This window comes from Sus scrofa, chromosome X (assembly GCF_054392235.1).
Source record: "Sus scrofa isolate SSC_HxYL_T2T_F1_AM1 chromosome X, Sscrofa_HxYL_maternal_Yorkshire_Landrace_v2.0, whole genome shotgun sequence".
NCBI classification, from domain to species: Eukaryota; Metazoa; Chordata; class Mammalia; order Artiodactyla; family Suidae; genus Sus; species Sus scrofa.
The window spans coordinates 111,265,705-111,287,031 of record NC_139401.1 but is presented as its reverse complement, the minus strand read 5'-3'; the positions used below and the strand labels follow the sequence as shown (position 1 = coordinate 111,287,031).

Here is a 21,327-nt window from a genome sequence, read left to right as displayed (position 1 = left end):
CTCATTCACCTAGGAACATTTCCCTTTTAGTCAGAAGAGGTAAAGACATCTGGATGAGTCAGAAAGAAGGTGTCATATTTCTGAATGCTAAAAGTATACAGACTATTTCAATTATGAATTTGAACCTTTTATAGTCTTTCCCCATTGCTGCCGTATACATTTCATCTATGCTGGGCCAGTCTGATACTGCATCCTCTTTTACTGTATAAAAGATGAATGCTCAAAGTAGAATTCGTAGTAATAGTGTAATAAAAATGATAATAATTGCTAACATTTAAGGAGCACTCCCCTGTGTGCCAGACTCTTGTAATTGTTTACATGTGTCACTTTTAATCTTCTACCCCTATGCTTCGGCAATAGTTTACAGATAAGAAAAGGGAGGCATTCTACAGATAAAGAAACTGAGGTACAGAAAGGAAAAATAGGAAATAAATCATCTATACTTGCACAATAGGAAAGACATGCTCATATTTTTGTAGTATAAAGTACTCATATTTTGTATAAGAAAATCCAGAATCATGCGTAAATTAAAGGAGGAATTTTCCTACAAACACTGAGAAATATAGTTGTAGGAAAAGCAAATGCGTTTGGGTAATTATTGTTTATTATCTTTTATTCATTTGGAATGGAACTGTGAATGTCATCCTTATTTGGGATGATAGGGTTTTACTGAGACCAAGGCAAAAACTGATTTGGGAGTATTTCCAGAATCATGGTTTGGTATGGAAAAGGGTGTAGTCTTCTGCTGTGAATACTAATGGTAGTTTATGTATTGTCTACTTGAAATGTGGAAAACAACACAGTAATTTATGGAAATTACCCTTGTGCCATTCTATTGAGGCTAATGGACTATGACTGTGTCTATGTGATCTAAAATCAAGCCTGCACATCATAATCTGGTTATTTTGGCTGTCTTAATAGCTGATGCAGACAGTCCTGTGGTTGATCTATAGGACTCAGCTGAAATTGGCTGTTGACATGACTGAAAATAAACTTAAAAGCAAAATGGTCATTTTCATGGCTTATTGTCCACATGGCTATTGATTTTGTAAATTACGTGGTTAATATCATGATAGACTGATAATCATGGAGGATTTTGGTGAATATCCACATAGAAATGGGGAAATAGTATCCATAAGCATCAGCATAGATGGAAAAAGGAGCTTCTTGGAATCAGTGTTGAGTGCACAATCTTTTTTTTTTTTTTTTGAGGACCACACCTGTGGTGGCATATGGAAGTTCCCAGGCTAGGGGTTGAATTGGAGCTACAGCTGCCAGCCTATGCCATGGCCACAGCAACGCCAGATCTGAGCCGTGTCTTCAAACTACACCACAGATCATGGCAATGCTGCACCCTTAACCCACTGAGTGAGGCCAGGGATGGAACACACATCCTCATGGATACTAGTCGGGCTTGTTACTTCTGAGCCTTGAAGGGAACTCCTGAATGCACAATCTTGCATTCAACATTCTCCCCTCAACATAGTAGTAGCTCTGACAGGAGTCTTAGTGGAATTTCTACCATTTCTTCCCTTGTATAGTATGGATGCATAAAACCTTTCATTGAGAAAATGTGTAGTGGAACTCATAGGGAAGAAGTTCTATAGGAATTTTCACATCTCCCTATTCTCATTAGTGAAACTATAGCTATTTAAACCCACATTTCACATGGAGGCTCTATAAAAAGTGACCGATGGGTCAGCCCCATCGCATTTTTAAAAGGCTCTATTAAAACAAGCTAAGACTTTATAGTTGAGTTAGAAAGACCTGTCATTTTGCAGTATCTTTCTTTCCATTAATGCAGCTTCAAAAATGTTTAACATTCATTTCAAGTAGTTTTGTTGCACAAGACAGATTTTGAGGTTAGCATAATGAAATGGCTGTAAAATGCTGCACATTTAGTATTTATAAAAATGCATTAGAGGAACATATCATACCTTTTGAAGAAATATAAGAGGAGACATGAAGTTAATGAAAGTAAATTAGGAGCAAGAGAAAAACAGACACAAAACATTGCAAAATAATATATAGTATCATGTTTTCTGCAGTCATAAGAAATTAGAGTTTCTGAGTTAATAATAAAATGTATTTCATGGCCTCTGAAATGATAATAAAAGTGGGCTATGTACTGTCACCTTCATCCTGCAAGTAAATTTTGAAACCTGAACTTTACTAGGTTCATAAGATGAGCTGGAACTGCAAACCACTTCTCTTTTGCACAAACACTTTATCATTTCTATTTTTCCTCCTCTTTCTTCCAAAGTATACATCATTTCCACACTCCATTCAATGCTATGTCTATGACAGATTTTTTTTTTTAATGTACAGAATCAATCTTTGGCTCTTACAGTCTTCTTTGATGGGGAATAACAAACTGTCTCTTAAAGACTGAAAAATATGGCTTTCAGCCAGAAAAGTCATGAAATAGTTGTAATAAAAATCCTGCTATTACAATTAATTTATTACCACATCACTACTGCTTTGAAGTGAATTTGCAGTAGGATGAAGATACTGGTCATACATCAGCAAAGGAAAGGATATTGCTTTAAATAGGGCCCCCAACCCCTGTTGTCTTTGATCCCATTCATTTTTTTACCCTTGGTATATTTTATTTTTTTGCACATACTTTCCATTTTAAAGGGGAATCTATCTGTCAACTAACCTGGACAGATGCCCTGCCTGCTTCTCCAAAATATTTGATACCTTGAAAGCTTAACTGGAGAATAATGCCCTTGGAATAGTCTGTATACAGTAATTAAGTTCAAGTTAGTCTGTTCTTTACATTTTTTTTTTCTGTTGTAATTCCCTCTCACGTCTTCAACATGGCTAGACCTCAGCTGTTCATGCAGCTCCAAGAGAAAGTCAGCAGGGGGAGCATTTGTCTGGAAGGACTTGGACTCGGCTGCTTAGCAGTTCTATCAACATTTTATGAAGGACATAAATTTCAGATTAAAAAAAAATGACAACCACCTGTCAATATCAGTAAGACACTGTGGAATAATACAATCAAAATATTTGCAAGTGGTGTAATCTTTAAGGAAAGTGCTTTATGGTTTCCAGAAGGAATGTTGCCAGTTATTTCTCATCCGAAATCAGCTATTTGGCACTGACTAAAATTTCAACTGTATTCTGAAGGAGTATTAGGAGCTCACATGCAAATGCAATATTAACTATTAGTATTTGTGAAGCCAGGATGGTTAAGAGCAGCCAGTTTAAAAATGATAATAGCTGACATGTATTGAAAACCTACTCTTATGTCCAGCACTGTCCTTTACAGATGAGGAATTGAGGCTTTTAGCAAGATTTAGTAACTTGCCCCACGTTACACAACAGCTAAGCAGATTGTGAATCTGGTGAGACTAACTCCAGCACCCACGTACTTAACCACTATGCTCCCTCCATCTGGCTACACCCACTGGCTATCCCCCCATCCCCCAATCAGGGGGAAGACGATTGAATGTAATCTGCTTATACTTCCTCCTGACTCCCCTGACTCCCTCCCCCACCCCCAATTAGTTTGTGTATGGATATAACCTCAGCTTATTATATTGCTTACTCTATCAGTGACTCAGTCTCCCCCTGAACTGTCACTCTGAAAAACTGGGGTAGTTGAAAATATCAGACCTACTATTGGCATGGACTCTTTAAGCTTCTAGGTTACTGTTAATAGCTTTCTTTGATGGAAAGGGAGCCTTGCTCTGTTTTCATCATGATGTCTCATTGCTGATTTCCCAGTCTTTTACTTTGAGTGAACACATGTTCTGGGGCATTTTAAAATGCTCCCTGCCTACCTTCTTTAACAGCCAGGGCAAAGGTACTGTTTCATCAGAGGTTGAGAGACAGGAAAACAGCTCTTGTGCATGAGTGCAAGGAAAGGAATGGAACCCACAGTGTACCTTTAGGTTGGTAGTGGGAGGCAGTGAGTGGTGGTGGAAATAATTGTACTGCTGGCTCTTAGAGCCTCCATGACCTTGGGTTCCATCACATTATCTCTTTGTGTATTGTTCCTTTGTCTCTGATATAAGAAAAGCAGTGTGAAGTAGAAAGAGCATGGGTTTGGCAACTGGAGTTAGGTTTGAATACTGGCATTGTCATTAGCTGTGTGTGACTGGGCAAATTATTTAACCTGAGCATCACCTTCGACTTAAAAATAAGTATAATGCCCACCCTGTGGTAGTGTTTTGAGGATTAAATTTCATATGATAATGCAGGTAAAGTACCCAGACGCAGTGGGAACTCAGAGATGGTTGTTGTTCCTCTGCCCTCTGTAAATGGAAGCGGTTGGATTAATTTATCTCTGACATCTCCTTCTGCTATGATATTTGACACTTCTCCTTTAAATTGTGGTCTCATAAATCCTTGAATTGCTTCCATTTTGAGGAAAGTCAGAGTGTACAATGCATGCTCACACTCTAGGCTTCCTGGAGAGTTTGCATTCCCAGTGTGGCTATCGAACAGAAATAAAGTATAATGCTGGCATTTGCAGCAAAGGCAACCATGAATCTTAGGGTTCAACTATGTTATTATCGGGAATTTCTAAATCAGTTAATAGAGAAGCACATTACAGTGGGGTTTGCTGCTATGTAATTGAGCACAAATATATAACCAATAGAGCTTTCAAGACAAGGAGAAACATGTTTCCTCCTTACTTGTATGTAATAAATATGCTGAGAAGCATAACATTTTTATCAAGACTCTTAAAGATATAATTTCTTTTGAGGGACACAAAAGATAGTGTTGAAAGAGGGAGAACTCATATGGAAGGAAATGTAAAGCTCATAAAAGTAATAATTTATTACTCAAAAGCACAGTAAGGATAATACTTGTTACTCTAGACCAGCATTATTCCATAGGCTGTGTTGGGTTGAGTTGCGACCAGCATTTTAAAAAAAATGAAACAGAATAGAGAATATGATAATGCATGGCACACTGTAAGGGTAATGTCTGGTGAAACTTTCGTTATGTACATATATGTGTACTGAGTTGTGATGGAAAACGTGTTTTGTACTGAAAGCCATGGTCAAAACATTTGAAAGCCATTGCTCTGCAGGGTAGAATCTAGTGCAGTATAATAAAATCTGTATCTTGGGGGGAAAAAGCGTTTGATATATTTCGGTGCCATAGAGCTTAAATTCTGCTACCAAGAAAAAAAAAAAAAAAAGAAAAGAAAGAAAGAAAGGAAAGAATCTTTCCAGCTGGTCATTTTCAGGTCATCATCTTTTAAGTTATTACTTAATGAGGCAATATGCATAAATACTTCTAAGAACAAAAGGCCTTTTAAGAGTCTTGTTTGAGTATGCATAGTAGTATGCAGCACTCTAGTGGGGATATCACAAATTTAGTTTTGAAAATTCACTTATAGAAACCAATAAAATCTCCAGCCTTCATAAGTCTTTAGCATTGTCTCAACACAGATTACCAGCCATGTAAAAATTATTCAATTACAGGATCATTCAGAAATCCTCCTCTCTTGAAATGAACATTTAAAAAAAATAAGAAAGAAACAAGCAGAATGAACTCCCAGATGATATCACAAAACGACACACATTCTAAGCACAAAAGGAACAGGGAGTGAAATAATTTGGAGACTCTGACCAAGCAGATTGAGGGTGGCAAAAATAATGACTTAGACAAATGAGACTTGCCCCACACATGCTATACTAAAAAGCTGCTGAAGATGGTTACCAGTGATTTATACAGCAAAACTTCATTTTAAATGTTTTGTGCTCTAAGTGGATAATCTCAAAATGAAGTGCACTCTAACAACATGGTAGGCAACCTTCTGATTACTTCTAGTCTAAGCGAAAAAAAAAAACCCTATATGTTTGTATAATTGACTCTGCTCAGTATTTGAATTAATGTTCAACTTTACCAAAGCTACAACTTTTTGTATTTTGTGTTTATGTTTACAAAAAATGTTTTGTAAACATTTTTTTGATTATAAAGATGTAACATTTGCTTACAATATTTTATGATTATGAGTGTGCTGCCATTTTTGTTTAGGTGAGTCAACACTTTAAGTGGGGGAGGTCTAGGACATTCACATTCAATATTTTCAATAGACTCACTGAGATAAAATTTGCATACTCTAAAATTCACCAGTGTGAGTGATTTTAGTAAATTTAGAGTTGTGCAACAATTGTTACCACCTAGTTTTATAACATTTCCATCTGAAAAGTTCCCTCATGCCCATCTGTAGTTAATCCTGATAGGGATGGGACTAGGGACTAGGCCTCATTTGCACCACACAAAATTTAGGGGGTTGCCAAAATCTCACTAATCAAGATAAATAGCGTTTTTGTACAATATTTTTTAAAAAAATACAAAATTAATGCAAAATATCCATGATGAACAAAATAGCAACTTTTATAATAAAGACTGGATCTAATCCCTGTACTTGATCTACTCAGCCTCACACGCCTCACCCTAATCCTGATTCTGATTAACCCCTATCTGCTCCTTCCAGGGCCCCAGAAACCACTAAGATGATTTCCGTCTCTGTGGATTTGCCTATTCTGGGCAAATGGAATAATACAATATGGGATAGTCAATACATGGCATTCAAAAAGCGGAGTCATATGATACGTGCCCTCTTGTGTCTAGCTTCTTTCATATAGCATCATGTTTCCAAAGTTTATGTGGTAGCATGTGTTGGTAGTCTTTTTTTTTTTTTCTCTAGTTGTTGAATAGTTTCCCATTCCAAATGTGGTATGGATATGCCACATTTTGTTTATCCATTTATCTGTTGATGGACATTTGGGTTGCTTCCACTTTTGGGCTAAAATAAAGCTCCTGTGAACATTTGTGTATAAGTCTTTGTGTAGATATATGTTTTCTTTTCTCTTAGGTATTAAATAAGAATGGAATTGCTATGTCATGTCTTAAATGCATGTCTAATTATAAGAAACTGTCAGACCATTTTCCAATTTGGCTGTAGCATTTTGCATTCATACTACTAACAGATGAGAGCTAAAGTCATTCTACACCATTGTCACTATTTGGTATTGTCTGTCTTGATTATAACTATTCTAGAGGATGTGTTGAGGTGTCTCAATGTGACTTTAATTTGCGTTTCTCTAATGACTAATAATGTCAAGCATCTTTTCAAGTGATTATTAACCATGCGTATATCTTCTTTGGGGAAATGTCTATTTGAATCTTTTGTCCATTTTAGAATTGCGTTGTTTATCTTCTCTTTATTGAGTTGCAAGAGGTCTGTATATATTCTAGATACAAGTCTTTTATCACATGTATGATTGTTAACATTTTCTCCCACTGTGGCTTGTCTTCTCATTTTCTCAATGCTGTATTTTGAAATGCAAAAGTTTTGAATTTTGATGAAGTCCAGTTTATCAAGTAGGATTGTGCTTTTTGTGTTCTGAAAACTCTTTGTCCAATCCAAGGTCACAGAGACTTCTTCCCATGTTTTCTTTTAGAAGTTTTATAGTTTTAGTGAGGAAACTTGGGCAAGATACTAAAATGAAATAGTTTTAGGCAGTCTGGGAGCAAAATGAAAAGTGGAGGTCACTGAAAGGCAAAGGTAGGAGGGTTTTAAAGAGTTCTATCTTTTAAATTTTTCCTTACTCTCTGGACAAATGAGAAAATGTTCTAGCTCAATTAATGAGGAAACCATGCCTATTTGATCTGATCAAGATTTAACGTCCACTTTATCTGAATAATATCAGTATTAGCTGGCAATGTTTCCTTCCTCCAGAGTTCAGTGTTTGCTATAATGTGTATAAATATATGATACCATGGAAATGCATGAGGGACATTCAAAGCAACACCAATAACACACTCACTTCATGGACACAAGGAAGCAAAATGGTTTGATGATGATTTGTTGTCAGATGGAATGTTAAGGGAAGAAATCTGGACTAGATGGGTGAAGACCAGATGTGCATGAAGGGATCATGGTCATAGAATGCAAGGAGGCATTGGGTATGACATGGAAACAAACCTTGGAGAAATATCACATCCTTGCTGCATAAAGGCACCCAAGGAAAACCAAAGACTGTTAAATATTCCAAATTCATTTGGAGGATCCGGAGGGCTTTGCGGGTCACGAGGTTCTTCATTGTTGTCTTCCAAGTGCCATTCGTAAGGGCTGAATCGGCTGACTAGGAAAAGAACTACACTGACTCCAATGTAAGCGAAGACGATGCACATCCAGATTTCATAAGCCAAGGGATCCAGAAACGAGAATACGCCTGGTTTTGATTTCTGAGGCTTCTTGATCATGATGGAGATGCCCAAGCTCATAAAGGGCTTTGAGAAATCTATGACTTCTTCACGGACCAGTGTTATAGTGAGTGGAGCAACAGCTATATCGGCTCTCTGGAAAAAATAAAAAACATTTTCGACTTTTATTAGAGATAGTATTTCCATCAGTCACTCACCACTTAATATACCTCTTTGGTGGAAATATAAAATCTTAAGTCACTACAACCAACTGATTGTCAATGCTTTGGTTAGACAAGTAGCATTCAATGGGTCCTAAAATATTTTAACTTGGTTGTAAGTTGAGAGGACACTTTATCCTCTGAGGCGTATTGGCTCAGGGCAACTGATTCAATTTTTTTTCCTAAAATTATTTTCTACCTTGTAACTCAACTCATGCTCCCTTGTGACATATCAATGTTTAACTCTTATATTCTCATTTTAATTTTCATGCTCTTTTGTCTTATCTCCCTTACTTGACTGGAAATTCTTGTTTCTTAATGGGAAGCATAATAGTCTATACTTTTTCTATGTGCCTCCCTTCCTACCATGAGGTGCAACACAGGACTACAGTCCTCAACTGAATACTTGAGTGTTTGTCATTATTCTTGATTTATATGTTTGAGAGTATGTCTATAAAAACATAGGTTCTTAGAAGCCAGGGGCTCAATCTCCTATTTTTGTATCTATAACTGCAGAAGATCCTAAACTAAAGAAACTCTAGATGCCTAAAAAATAAGCTGTTTATTATTGATTATGATATATGCAAATATGAAAGAATTTTGCATGGGCAATAACAAGGGTAAAGCAGTTATTAGAATACACATTAATTTATATATTAAGCCATCATTTCTAGTGATAAATATCAGCATAGCATTCACATGTATTGGATTAATAAAATAGATGTGTCAGTAGTGTACTGCATAATTAGCTCTGGCAAAGGCAGAGAATGTTTTTATATTAGTCCCATGAAAATAGACAGTGGGAACATCTGCACTTATTTCTTTTGTCTTCTACAATATTTCCTTTATGTCAGTCATAGGTTTTAGTCTAGAGCCAGGCCTTAAAATGCACATTTAGAAAAATGCTTCTGACTAAGGAAAGGCTTTTGGATGGTATATCAGGTATAAAATGAAAACAGCAATTTTGATGATCTTTGTGTGTGTGTGCGTGTGTGTGTGTGTGCTTTTTAGGGCCACACCTGTGCATATGGAAGTTCCCAGGCTAGGGGTTGAATCAGAGCTGTAGCTGCCGGCCTATGCCACAGCAACGGGGGGGTGGGGGGGGGTGGGTCCGAGTTGAGTCTGCAACCTACACCATAGCTCACGGCAACACCAGGTCCTTAACCCACTGAACAAGGCCAGGGATCAAACCCGAATCCTCATGGATGCTAGTTGGGTTGGTAACCCGCTGAGCCACAGTGAGAACTCCAATCTTATTTTTTTTTTATGTTAAATAGAATTGTGCCTCAATATCTGTATCAGTAGGGAGAGGTGGAGGAAGAGTGACGAAGTCTGAGACAGGGTATTTTTTTATTTAAATGATGTTTTACTACTTTGATTTACAGATAGTGACTCAAACTGGTTAAGAAAAACTCCTTAATTAACTTAAAGGGAACTATAGTAAGAAACAGCCAGCTAGCAGTGTTTTAGTGCTTACTCTGTGTGAGGCAGTGTGCTAAGCAGCTAATATATGTTATGTCGTTTAATTCTCACAGCAACCATAAGGTTGGTACATGATTGTTCCCATGCTAGAGAAAGAGAAAGTGAGGCACTGAGAGGCTGAGATTACAACCTTAGTCTTCCGATTCCAGAACTCACTCTCTTAACTGCCATAATATAACTCCATAGACACTTGCAGGTTTCTACTATAAATTACTTTTATATACAATAACCAACCTCAGCCAACACCTCTCAGGTTCATTTGAGTGCCTATTCTGTGCCAAGCACTATTCTTGGCACTAGGGATGAAGCAATGAGCAAGGCAGACAAAACAGACAAAAATCTGCTGCTGAAAGTATGCCAACAGCCTGCTGACCAAATCTACCTTGAAGGCTGACTACCATCTCAAACTCACCATTTTAAAAATTAAGTCCATTATCTATCACTGTAAGGTTGATTCTCCTTTAAATCTGTGAATGGTGCTTAGTTCAAACCTTCCCCAGTTCCTAATCCTCACCAGTCCTGTTTTCTCTATAGAAAAGCTTGCCTCTTCCTTTACTCAGAAGATGGAAGCCATTTGAGATGAGCACCATCACCTCAATGTCTTTCATTTCCTCTGCTATATCTTCACCTATCCCTTCCATCATTCTCACCTCATGGAAAGTGAAGTCTTTCTCATGTCTAATCTACTTATTCCTTGCATCTCATACCCTTCTACCTCTTCTTTTTTTTTTTTGTAATGATTTTTATTTTTTTCCATTATAACTGGTTTACAGTGTTCACAGCTCTGCTTATTCTTTTACATTTTTTTTTTCATTCTCAATCAATTCCAGTAGTTCTCAGCATGTGATTCCCCAGACTAACAGCAGCAGAGTGGCCTGGGAACTTGTTAGAAATGCCAATTCTCAGGCCTGACCCTTTGTTTATGAAATAAACTTGGGTGGGGGGCTCAGCTGGCCCACTAGGTGATTCTAATGCTTGCTGTAATTTGAAAACCATTGACAGATCTTATTCGCTTAATAATTTCCTCCTACTTTGGTAATTCTATTTACTGACAAAGAAAAATGAAACAAATCACTTCTTCCACCTTCTTTTGATACTCTTAATCATATGATACCACTTCTTATCACCGCCTATCTTGAAAAAATATGCCTTTACTATCTCAATTTTAATACAGCATTTCCCTTATACACCCATGGCCTACCTCCCATCCCCTCCAATTTAGTGAAATTGCTTCTCGAACCGTACACTTGGTGACCAAATTTAGACTGCCCACATGAAACCACTGGCCTTCGGCACTGTATATACCACCTTTCCTTGGCTCTTTGATACTGAAGACTATGGGTTCTCCTCCTACTTCTCTTAATGTTCATTTTCTGTCTCTTCTTCCTAGTTCTGCTCTCTCAATTACGGTGCACTTTTGTACCCCCAGAGTCTATTCACAGGACCTGGTTTGGGACATAATTAATGTAGGTTTATGGGATAAGTAAATCTCCTTTAATGTTCTGTTCTTTACTTTCTCCCCTCAGTATTATTATGTATGGCTTCAGCTCTTCCTTCATTACACCTAACTCCCAATTCACCAGTTCCACATTTCTAACTGGAGGGAGCCAATCACAAATTTTAATATTTTACCCTTTTTCCTGGGGCCATACCTGGTGGTAGAAATGAAAGCAACTGAGGAGAATGGAATTGGCCACAAAGCTAGTGGGGAACGGGTTGGCAGAGAGAATCTGAATCAGCTAGAAAGAGCCTTGTCATGCCAAGAGAATTCGCAGATAAAGCCACCTTCTATCCCTGCCAACATATTTCTACCTCCTGCTTAGAACATGCAAATGTCCCGCTAGTATCATTTTCCATTTGATCTCATTTGATTTAATTACTCCATTTAACTAGTCTTTGATCTCTGAAGTCATAATAATGAATAGCTCTAAGAGAAACTGCCATTTCTTTGTTTTGGAAGAAAGAACTAAGGGACATTTGCGTGAGAAAATCACTTTGGATTGAATTTAGGGATATTGGATTATTTTTCAAGCAGGTAAAGAAAGGATTTTGAAAATCTTGACAACTTTTAGGAGAAAAAACCCTACTTCTATTAACTGAAACACCCACCAGATGATAAACACAGCTAAATGCTAATGAGACAAGGTAGGACTTCTGGTCTGGTTCCCCAGAACATGCAGCAAAAGAACAGACTCCCAAAGGAAGCCATTCCTAGTTGGAAGTACTTTTGAAGTAACCCAAGACAATGGGAAGAACCTGCTCCTCTCAGGAAATTTCCTTTTCTCTTCAGCCTGGCTTGTCCACCTTTACTAAATTGTTTCTTTCTAAGGAGCTTTTTCAAAGATGGCAGAGTTTGTCTGTTTTTTGGGGGGTGCTTTGTCAATGAAGAACAGTGTTAAATCTGTGCTTGTTTAAGCCTCATTGATGTGGACCTGGCTCCAAAATGAGAATTACCATGCTGAATCTTAAAAAAGCCATGCGGGCAGAAGATGACAAATCAAAAAGCAGGTGGAAGAAGTCTCAACTGATAGAGGGAAAGGGAGCTGCTAATCAAGCCTCAAGGACAGCCAACTTGGTAGGAGTCTTAACTCCTCCCATTTCTTGTACACTTGCTGAGACCAATGCAGCAGAACTGTCATGTTGGCTCATCATCAGCCTTGGAGAAGCCCTTGCCCTCTGCCACTCCTATTACTGCCTCCATATGAAATGGCTCTCGTAATGGTTGGTTATTTCAGAGCTCAAGGCCTGCTGGCATATCGTTTGTGGGGCAATCAACATGCTTCTTAGAGGAAATGGGGAGGAGCAGGTAACTAATGTCAGAAAATACCCAGGTAGCCCTCCTGGGACTGCCATAGCATGCAGATGAGTGGGAAGGTCATTTTCAAGGCAAGTTAAAGATTCTGGAGGCCAACATTGATGAAAAGTGAAAATGGCAACTCCCCAAATGGTATTCCTTTCCTGCTCCTGGTCTCTGCTCCTTATGAAACGCATCTGTGGTTGGGAGTGAGCGTTAAGAATTATTGATGGGGCTAGGAAGCAGCTGAAATTCTGACTCATTCATGAAGTACCACACCTGTGGTCTTCTGAACCAGTCCAGCGGCCTTTTGTTCTCAAGCCTCTGGCTGTGCTACTAACAGCAGCCAGAAGGCTGTTTCCAGAAACCTAGGTGGGTAAGTAGATGGCGTGAGGGTGCTCCAGGTGATGGACAAAACCCCAGCAAACAGAAAGAGCTCAGGGTGAGAGTTTGCTAGCGCTTTTGCTTGCATCTTGACTACTTAAAGGATTCTAATCAAGCAGCTTAAGAGTGGCTGTGTGGGCTCAGTAAACATACCAAATTAGGTTTGATTTTTCTACTCACCAGTGGCAAACTCAGAGCAACTGCATTATTGGAGGGGATTTAGCCTGAGGGGATTTATAATCGTTTTCATAGGTGGGTTGCCAAAGTCGTAAATTTCATACAACTGAAAACCCAACAAACTCATATTATGGTCTGACAGGTTTAAGACAGAAATGACACTTAGTTTAAATGTCATTGAAAACAGGTGTGTGTGTGTGTGTGTGTGTGTGTGTGTGTGTGTGTGTGCGCCGAAAGGCTTATGTTATAGCTTAATCATCTGATGACCTGGTACAAAACTTTTAACCCACCTGGAGACTGTGTGTGAGCGGGAGCTTGTCAGCCACCATTTTAGAGCACTTGCCAAAAGTGAGAGGGAGAACATGGGGGGTGGGGGGCGGTCAGCAAGGCATTGGCGTGTAGTGCATGAGATATTATATGTCATCTGAGAGAAGAGGCAGACATGACCTGACACCTCATTCCTATATCAACCAGAAGGTTCTAGTAGCCACTGACAGACATTTTATTTGGCAAGTTTAAATGTGGCAGAGAAAGGAGTGGGGCAGAATCGAGGTAGACAATAGGACTGTAATTGCTGCCTGTTGCAGGACAGGACCTAAGCTGCATTACTGGCTGGACTCTATGGGATATTTACTGCCCGCAATTGTTTGGATCAGGAAAAAGTGATGAGGTCTATTTAAATCCGTGCAACAACAAGAAGTGTCACAACAGGATCTTTTTGTTTCTTTATCCGGAACAGATGTCCCAGTCTGGATCTGTTGCTTAAGGGCTCCTTGTCCTTGGGGAGCTGAGAGAGGTAAAGACAAAGTGAAGATAAAGGAGTGTTCCTGGAGCTGGGTAGAGGCCTCGTGAGACTAAATTTGGTTGGAAATATTTCCCTATCCTCTCTACTCAGAATGGCAGACTTCCATGCGTCATAAATGCTCCTTCCTGGAGTTCATATGCCTCATTTGAAAGAGAGGGGTGCTTTTATCAGCCCATCAGCCCTTCTGCCAAAGCCCAGTGTAATCACCTGAAGAACAGAGGAGAATATTTGGCATCTGTTACTGTACCCTTGCTTCCCTGCCTTTTAGCTGGAAGGACAGATCGACTTTCTGCCTTTCTTAATGGAAAATGAATCTATCTTAGGATAGTGACAACCTAAGAGATAATTTCTTCTAGGTAGAGAAATGTCAGTGTGAATAGCATCTATAAAATTGCCATTTGTCCTGGGAGTGTGAAGGAGTCTGAGGATGCCCAGGGGATATGACCTGGAATCAACTGTTTCCCAACCCCATCTCCATTCCCAAGCTCTCTGCTGTCTTCAAAGCCAGAGGTACCAATTTGGGCAGTATTTTGTCTGGCCTTTCCTAAGGCAATTCCCCATCCCCCCTGCCCACCTTTGTCCTTAGTTCTAAGTGCTAGGAACATAAGGAACATGGCAGCTACTCACTAGGAGTGTTCTTTTGTCAATTAGGACCTCAATTTCCTCCCAGCCCTTGTCCTGAGTTTTTTTTTTTCTTTTAGACCCTATCTCCTCTCAATGGGTAGAAAACCTGGGTTTTCAAATATTCCAAGTGATAACTAGAGATGTGTATTACTTTATCCTGGAGGCCACAGATAAACAGGATGGGTATCTCAGATGGAAAAGCTCATAATCCAACTAGATTGCAAACCCCCGAAAGCTGGTGGGATTATCTTTCCATAATCTGACAAGGTTAGTAAATGGAGCCAATGTGATCCAGTGGATAGAGCACTGGACCAGGAGTCATGAAATCTGAGTTATAGTCTAAGTTCTGCCAAGCTGTGTGGTTTTTGTGACCTTGTCACAATTGCTGCCACTATTCCTGACATCCCTGTCCTATATCAGGCCTTGGTTTCCTGGTTTACCCAATGGTCAGTTCTAATGTTCAGTCCCTGGCTTGTCTCCACATTTATGTGCAAAGTGAATGAAAAGGTAGGCTAAAGCACATCTAAGAGCCCTGCTGGCAACAAAATGTTTTTCAGTGTCCTCTTAAAACACAGGCTATTTGGGATCCATAAAAACTTGCGGTCTGTAAGCCACAATTGAGCTGGAGACAATTACCATGTGGTGATGTTATAGATATCCAGCTCAAAATCAAAACTTCTAAAAGCAGGTGGACAGTTTCAAGTCCATGATGTTCTGAAGAGCTTACATAATGGGGGCGCATTGTGTCGTACTGACGTTTGTTTCAAAAATAGCCTTCTTAGCGATACAAGGTGGCCCAAACATCAACCTCGATTTGATTTTCTTTAGAGAAAAAAAAACCCATTTAGGAAAAGAGACTGATTGGCTTCTTTCTTCTTTAACAAGTTTAATTCATCTTGACTCTTTCTTGCGACTTTATGGTGGATACTGAAATCTCCTTTGCAAAGCTTTTCCCATCTCTGCCTTTCTTCATTTTTTTTCCAACTCAGATCTGTTGTAAATACTAAACGTGTAAGAAAAAATACCCTAAAGGTAAAGCTGTGCCTATCTGTGTAGTTTTCATGTTATTACAAGGAATAGTTTCATGTTTTCTGTCCTTCTGCTTATTAAGCACTTTGGGAAGTCACTGGGCAGTGGTGGGAGGGGGGATTTCTACCCTCCTTTTTCTTAAGCAACTTGCAAACCATAAGAGACCAGGTTGGCCAGAAATGAATGCCTGTTTGTACTTTTCTCCATTTCTATCAGTGATAGAGAAGTTGCGAGCTTCCCAATGCTACAAGATGAAAATTTCTAAATGAAAATGAATATGCACTTAGCTTAAGAGGTCATCCTCCCTATCAGAGCTCTCACTCCAAGCAATTTTCATAGTCACATGTCTGAGAGGAAAGTAGAATGCTGCAGTCCCCTCAAATTTTTTTTTTTTCCTTTTTAGGGCACCGGTAGCATATGGAAGTTCCTAGGCTACAGGTCAAATTGGAGCTGCAGTTGCTGACCTATGCCACAGCTACAGCAACACCAGATCCAAGCCAGATCTGCAACCTACACCACAGCTCACAGCAACGCTGGGTCCCCAACCTGCTGAATGAGGCCAGGGATCAAACCCGCATCCTCATGGATACTAGTTGGATTCGTTTCTGCTGCGCCACAGCAGAACTCCAGTCCCCTCAAATTGGTTGGTTTGCTGTCAGTTCCTGGGAATCCCCTTGTGTTATAATCCCAGAAATCACTGGACACACGTCCGAGGGCAGGGAGGAGGACATTTCTGTAAGGGGCTTCCCTAACTATTGCTTTTGTCTTTAGTTGAAAGAACTGGCGGAAAAAGATGGGTAGGTTCCTCTGGGAGAATTTTCACCTATTCAGCAATAGAGAGCTGGTTTCCAAATTAACAAATGAGGGACTCACTAATTCTTAAGCTCCCTCACTCACACAAACTGGAAAGAGGAAGAGAATATGGAAGTTAAATGGATGCAAGACAGAGGACATGCTAGAGGAGAAACCAAAATCTTTGGAAAAGAGCTGGTTTTTGTCTGAACAATGTCAGGAAATCTGCCTTGCTCTATGTCATGGTGTTTAATGTCCTATGCAATGCCAGGAGGGCACTGAGATACTTATAGATTCTGACAGTATTTCGAGACACTAGAAAGCTCTGGCAACTGAGCCATGATGGACTGATAGAGCTCATGCCAGTTATTCTGTCCTGGTAGAAACAGATCCACAATTCCTTGTCAGGCTTCTGTAGCCAAACACTCTTCCCCTAGAATGGCTAAGGTGCTGTGGGTATGTGCAATACATTTTAATGGTCTTAGGATGGGATGGGCCTGCAGCCTGTTGGCTATGAGGTAGTATAGGGCAATGGTTAAAGAACACAAACTTGAGCATTAGACACATGGGTTCAAATCACTGTGTCAGTACAAGCTGTTTGTTCTTGGCATGAGACTTCACCTCTCTAGGCTTCCATTTTTCACATCTGTAGAATGATGTTAAGAATGTTTAGAGGATTAAATTACATAATGCTTATAAAGCACTTGGCACAATGTCTGGTATCTGGTAAATATGCAACAAGTGGTAGCTGATAATAATAATATAAGTATTATAGCTTACCTTCAACCATGTATATTCAATTTAGTGAATACTGGCTAGGCATTATGACATGTCAGGTACCCATTCATTACAAGAAAAAGTGAGCATCTCTTAAGTACCAGGTAATGGGCTAAGAGCAGGGGAGAGCCATGAACAAGACAGGACCTCTTGGAGCCTGAGTGTTGGGGCGATGAGAGACAGGGGCTGGAAGAAGACTTGATGACCAACTTGCTAAGTAAGAGTTTAGTGCTATGACAAGATGGCCCAGAGTTTCTCAGAGTCCTCAAAAGCATGATGCTCTGTTCTGTCTTCAGCTTCCCTCTCTCTGGCTTTAGAAGTTCTCTTTCTTCTAACTGGGTTCACTAGAATCTCATCTGCAATTCAGCCTTGACCCAAGACGGGCTAACTGGCTTGAGCCCCATAGCTGCAGCTAAGGTTCAAATTGCCTTGCAGCATGTCTAACTGGAGGACCGTGCCTCAATTTTGATACTCGAGGTCCAGTCTCATTTTAAGCCTTAATTCCCTTTCCGTGCCCTTATTTTTAGAAATGAGCTTCTGCCTTTGTTCTTGTTCCTGAGGACCTGTTCCAAAAACTTATTTTGTGACCCCAGTACTATATTACAATTGCAGAGCTATACTTTTTTCTTGCTGATTCCTAACTCAAGCACTAGAGTCCTTATCCTAAACCTCAGTGCAATAGCTAACTTGGACATTTGCTTCTTGCCAGATTCTTCTCAATATATCCACCCCCTAGATTCCTCTGTTTTCCCCTAAACTGTTGTCTGGACAGGGACTAGTCATTGCAAATAATCTTTGTTAGAACTAAACCTCTGCCACTGCTACCTGCTCTAGGGTTAGTTTTCTAGTGGCTGGTTCACCCAATGGGTGGTTCTCATGCCTGGTTTTGCTTGCCTCCATATGCCTCACTGGGTGGCCTAAGATATGATATTCCTAATCAGAGGCCAAAACTTTTAAAAACTAAGCCCCCGAGAAGCTCTTAAGATACTACTGAATCCCTTTTAAAATATCTATTAGAATAATTCTTTTATTATTGACCCATGAGCAAGCCCTTGAAAGAGCCATTCCATTCATTCATTAATTCATTCAAAACGTATTTATTGAACTTGTGTTCAATACAACTTCCTTATGTGCCAGGCCATGAGATATTGAAATTAATCAGACATGGCTTCTGTCTTCAAGGACTTTGTAGTCTAGTTGGAACAGCTGAACTTGTAAACAGATCATTATGCTACAGGTTCAAAAGTACTATAAGAAAGCAAAAAATACCATAAGGAAGCAAAAACCAGGGGCAGCTAACCGGACTACAGGTGGGTAAATGGGATTAGCGAAGGTGTCCTGAAAAAGGTGACATCTCTGAGTTCTGAAATGCTGGTAGAGAGGTGAAGAGAGGTGAAGGCACTTCCAGGCATGACTTCAGGGAACACCATATACTTTGCTACACCTGGAACATTGAGGTGAAGGAGGATGAGTACAAGGGAAGACTAGAGGAGTAGGTGGGGGCCAGATTATGAAGTGCATTATTTGTCATGCTAAGGAATTTGAATGTTATCCTGATTTCTAAAGTGAGAAAGTATAATAATGTGGATCTGATTTGCCAGGGTAAGAGCAGAGGCAGGGAAACCAAGAGTGTCAAATGGTAAGAAACATAACTAACATGATAACGGTGGGAATGAAGACTGTTTCTGGATTTGAGAGACAGAAGAGTAGAATTAATAGGCCATGCTGACTGCATATGAGGGGAGCAACAAGGAAAGATAACCTGGTTGCTTAGGCAACTAGTGAGTAGTGATTCTGTTGTGTTAGACAGGGAACTTGGAAGGAATGGATTTTCAATAGAAGGCAAGCTATACTTAATGCTGCCAAATAAAGTTCCCCAATTCTACTTTCCTTTTAGTAAAATAATCCTGTTGCCTAAAGGATGCTATTGACAAGCTACCTTTATAGAATTCAACTGTAGATTTGAGTGTTTTCTGTACAGACTATATGAAAACCATACAATTGGATAAGTATTGCACTTGAAAATTAAATTCTCTATCTTTGTTAGTTGGGAGGCATAGAAGTAAATAAAAACCGAGTTGAAAAAACTTACCCCATAGACAAGTTCCCCAACCATGCCATTCCATATTTTAGTCTCCGGATCCCTTGCACCATATTTCCCATCACCGACAATGGACAATTTGTATTTGATCCTTACATGTTTGGCTATTTCATAGGCTAAGTCTACACAGTAGCCTTCATATCGCTCATTTCCTTCCAGTTGCTCATGGTTCTTCTTATACATTACATACGGTGATTCCTTTGGGACCAGAAGGAAGATCAAAGGATTATTCCTATACATTTTTCTAAGACATAATACATATAATAATGATTTTTCTCCCTGTGGCTATTGAGGTTTGGTGTGTTGAGAGTCCTTAAAACGTTTATTTAATAAGCAGAAAAGGCTCAATCAACTATTCATGGGGGTACATGTTTCTTGGAGTCTTTTAATTCATGATTTAAAGAAGTAGAGAAGGATTTAAGTTCTTTCTGAGAGTTTGAAAGAAGAACAGTTTCCACCCATAAAGTCAAATTGGGCTGAAGAATTTCCCTTAGGTACATGAAGATGAACTGCCTTTGCTTTCTTGGGATTTACCATGTAGGAAACACAGCCAGCCCAGGCAAGCACTAAGGAAGCATGGTGATGTTTGTGAGGTCAGGGCCTGTAGCTTATTCATTTTTAAGTTCTCAGGGCCTAGTACAATACCTAGGACAAAGTGGGTATTTGATATATGTATTTAAATGAAAGGTAAACTTCAGCTGAATCTCCATTCAATTGATCACAATTTCAGACCTAGTGGCATGCTCCTTTTTAACCCAGGCTTGGAGTTCATTCAGAAGTGAAACATACTAGCTTTCAGATAAACTTTTCAAAATAAATGAAAATGCTATTTCATATCTCAATAGTGCTTTGAGTTTTCAGAAAAGATTTACATGGTGAATATTGCCTTGAAACATCTTATGCATAGGAGATTATTATTATTATGCCCATTCCATAAGTTAAAAAATAATGTAAACTGAGGCTCAGAGAAGTTGTTATTTGCACTGTTAAACTCAGGTTAGTGGTAGACCTAATATTGGAACCCTGAGCCACTCTTTCCTCCACACAACACTGTCTCCCCCACAGTGAAGAATTAGATTTTTAGTGCAGATGAAGCTTCAGTCCATGGTATGGAGGTGGTAAGGAGGATAATGACATCTAAAACTGTTCTGAATTTCTATTCTTTTTTATAAACATTAAAAAATTATAGTTGATTTACAGAGTTGTGCCAGTTTCTGCTGTACAGCAAAATAACTCAGTTATATATAACACAAACACACACACATATATGTATACATCCATACTTTTTAAAATATTCTTCTCCATCACGGTCTATCCCAGGAGATTGGATATAGGTCCCTGTGCTATAGAGTAGGACTTTATTGTTTATCCATTCTAAATGTAATAGTTTGCATCTACTAACCCCAAACTGCCAATCCATCCCACTCTCTCCCCACTTCCCCTTGGCAACCAAATTCTGTTCTCTATGTCTGTGATTCTGTTTCTATTTTATAAATAGGTTCATTTGTGCTATATTTTAGATTCCACATATAAATGGTATCATACAGCATTTGTCTTTCTCTTTCTGACTTACTTCACTTAGTATGATAATCTCTAGATGCATCCATGTTGCTGTAAATGGCACTATTTCATTTTTTTTTTCTTTTTATTGATGCACCTGCGGCATATGGAAGTTCCCAGGCTGGGTTGAATTGGAGCTGTAGCTACAGGCCTAGGCCACAGCCATGGCAAAACTGGATCCCAACCACATCTGTGGCAATGCTGGATCCTTAACCCACTGAGCAAGGCCAGGGATCAAAGCTTCATCCTCACAGAAACAATGTTGGGTTCTTCACCCACTGATCCACATTGAAACCCCCTTTTTTAAAAAAAATCTCATTCTTTTTCTATTTGTACCACATCATCTTAATCCATTCACCCGTCAGTGGACATTTAGGTTGTTTCCATGTCTTAGCTATTG

At 39.3% G+C, this 21,327-nt stretch overlaps 1 protein-coding gene across 8 annotated transcripts in view; it reads right to left on the bottom strand.

The window, feature by feature from the left end:
- The window catches only part of GRIA3 (glutamate ionotropic receptor AMPA type subunit 3), a 283,119-nt gene that overhangs the window by 63,781 nt on the left and 198,011 nt on the right, over positions 1 to 21,327 (bottom strand). For all 8 annotated transcript variants that reach the window (XR_014834767.1, XR_002340866.2, XM_085006795.1 and 5 more), the window contains 2 exons: positions 19,359 to 19,565; positions 7,961 to 8,337 (listed from right to left, as the gene is read on the bottom strand). Coding sequence is in view for 6 of the 8 variants with exons in the window: in XM_085006795.1 (XP_084862921.1) it covers positions 7,961 to 8,337; positions 19,359 to 19,565 (584 nt within the window). In the remaining 2 variants the exon portion in view is untranslated. The remainder of the gene's footprint in view (positions 1 to 7,960; positions 8,338 to 19,358; positions 19,566 to 21,327) is intronic.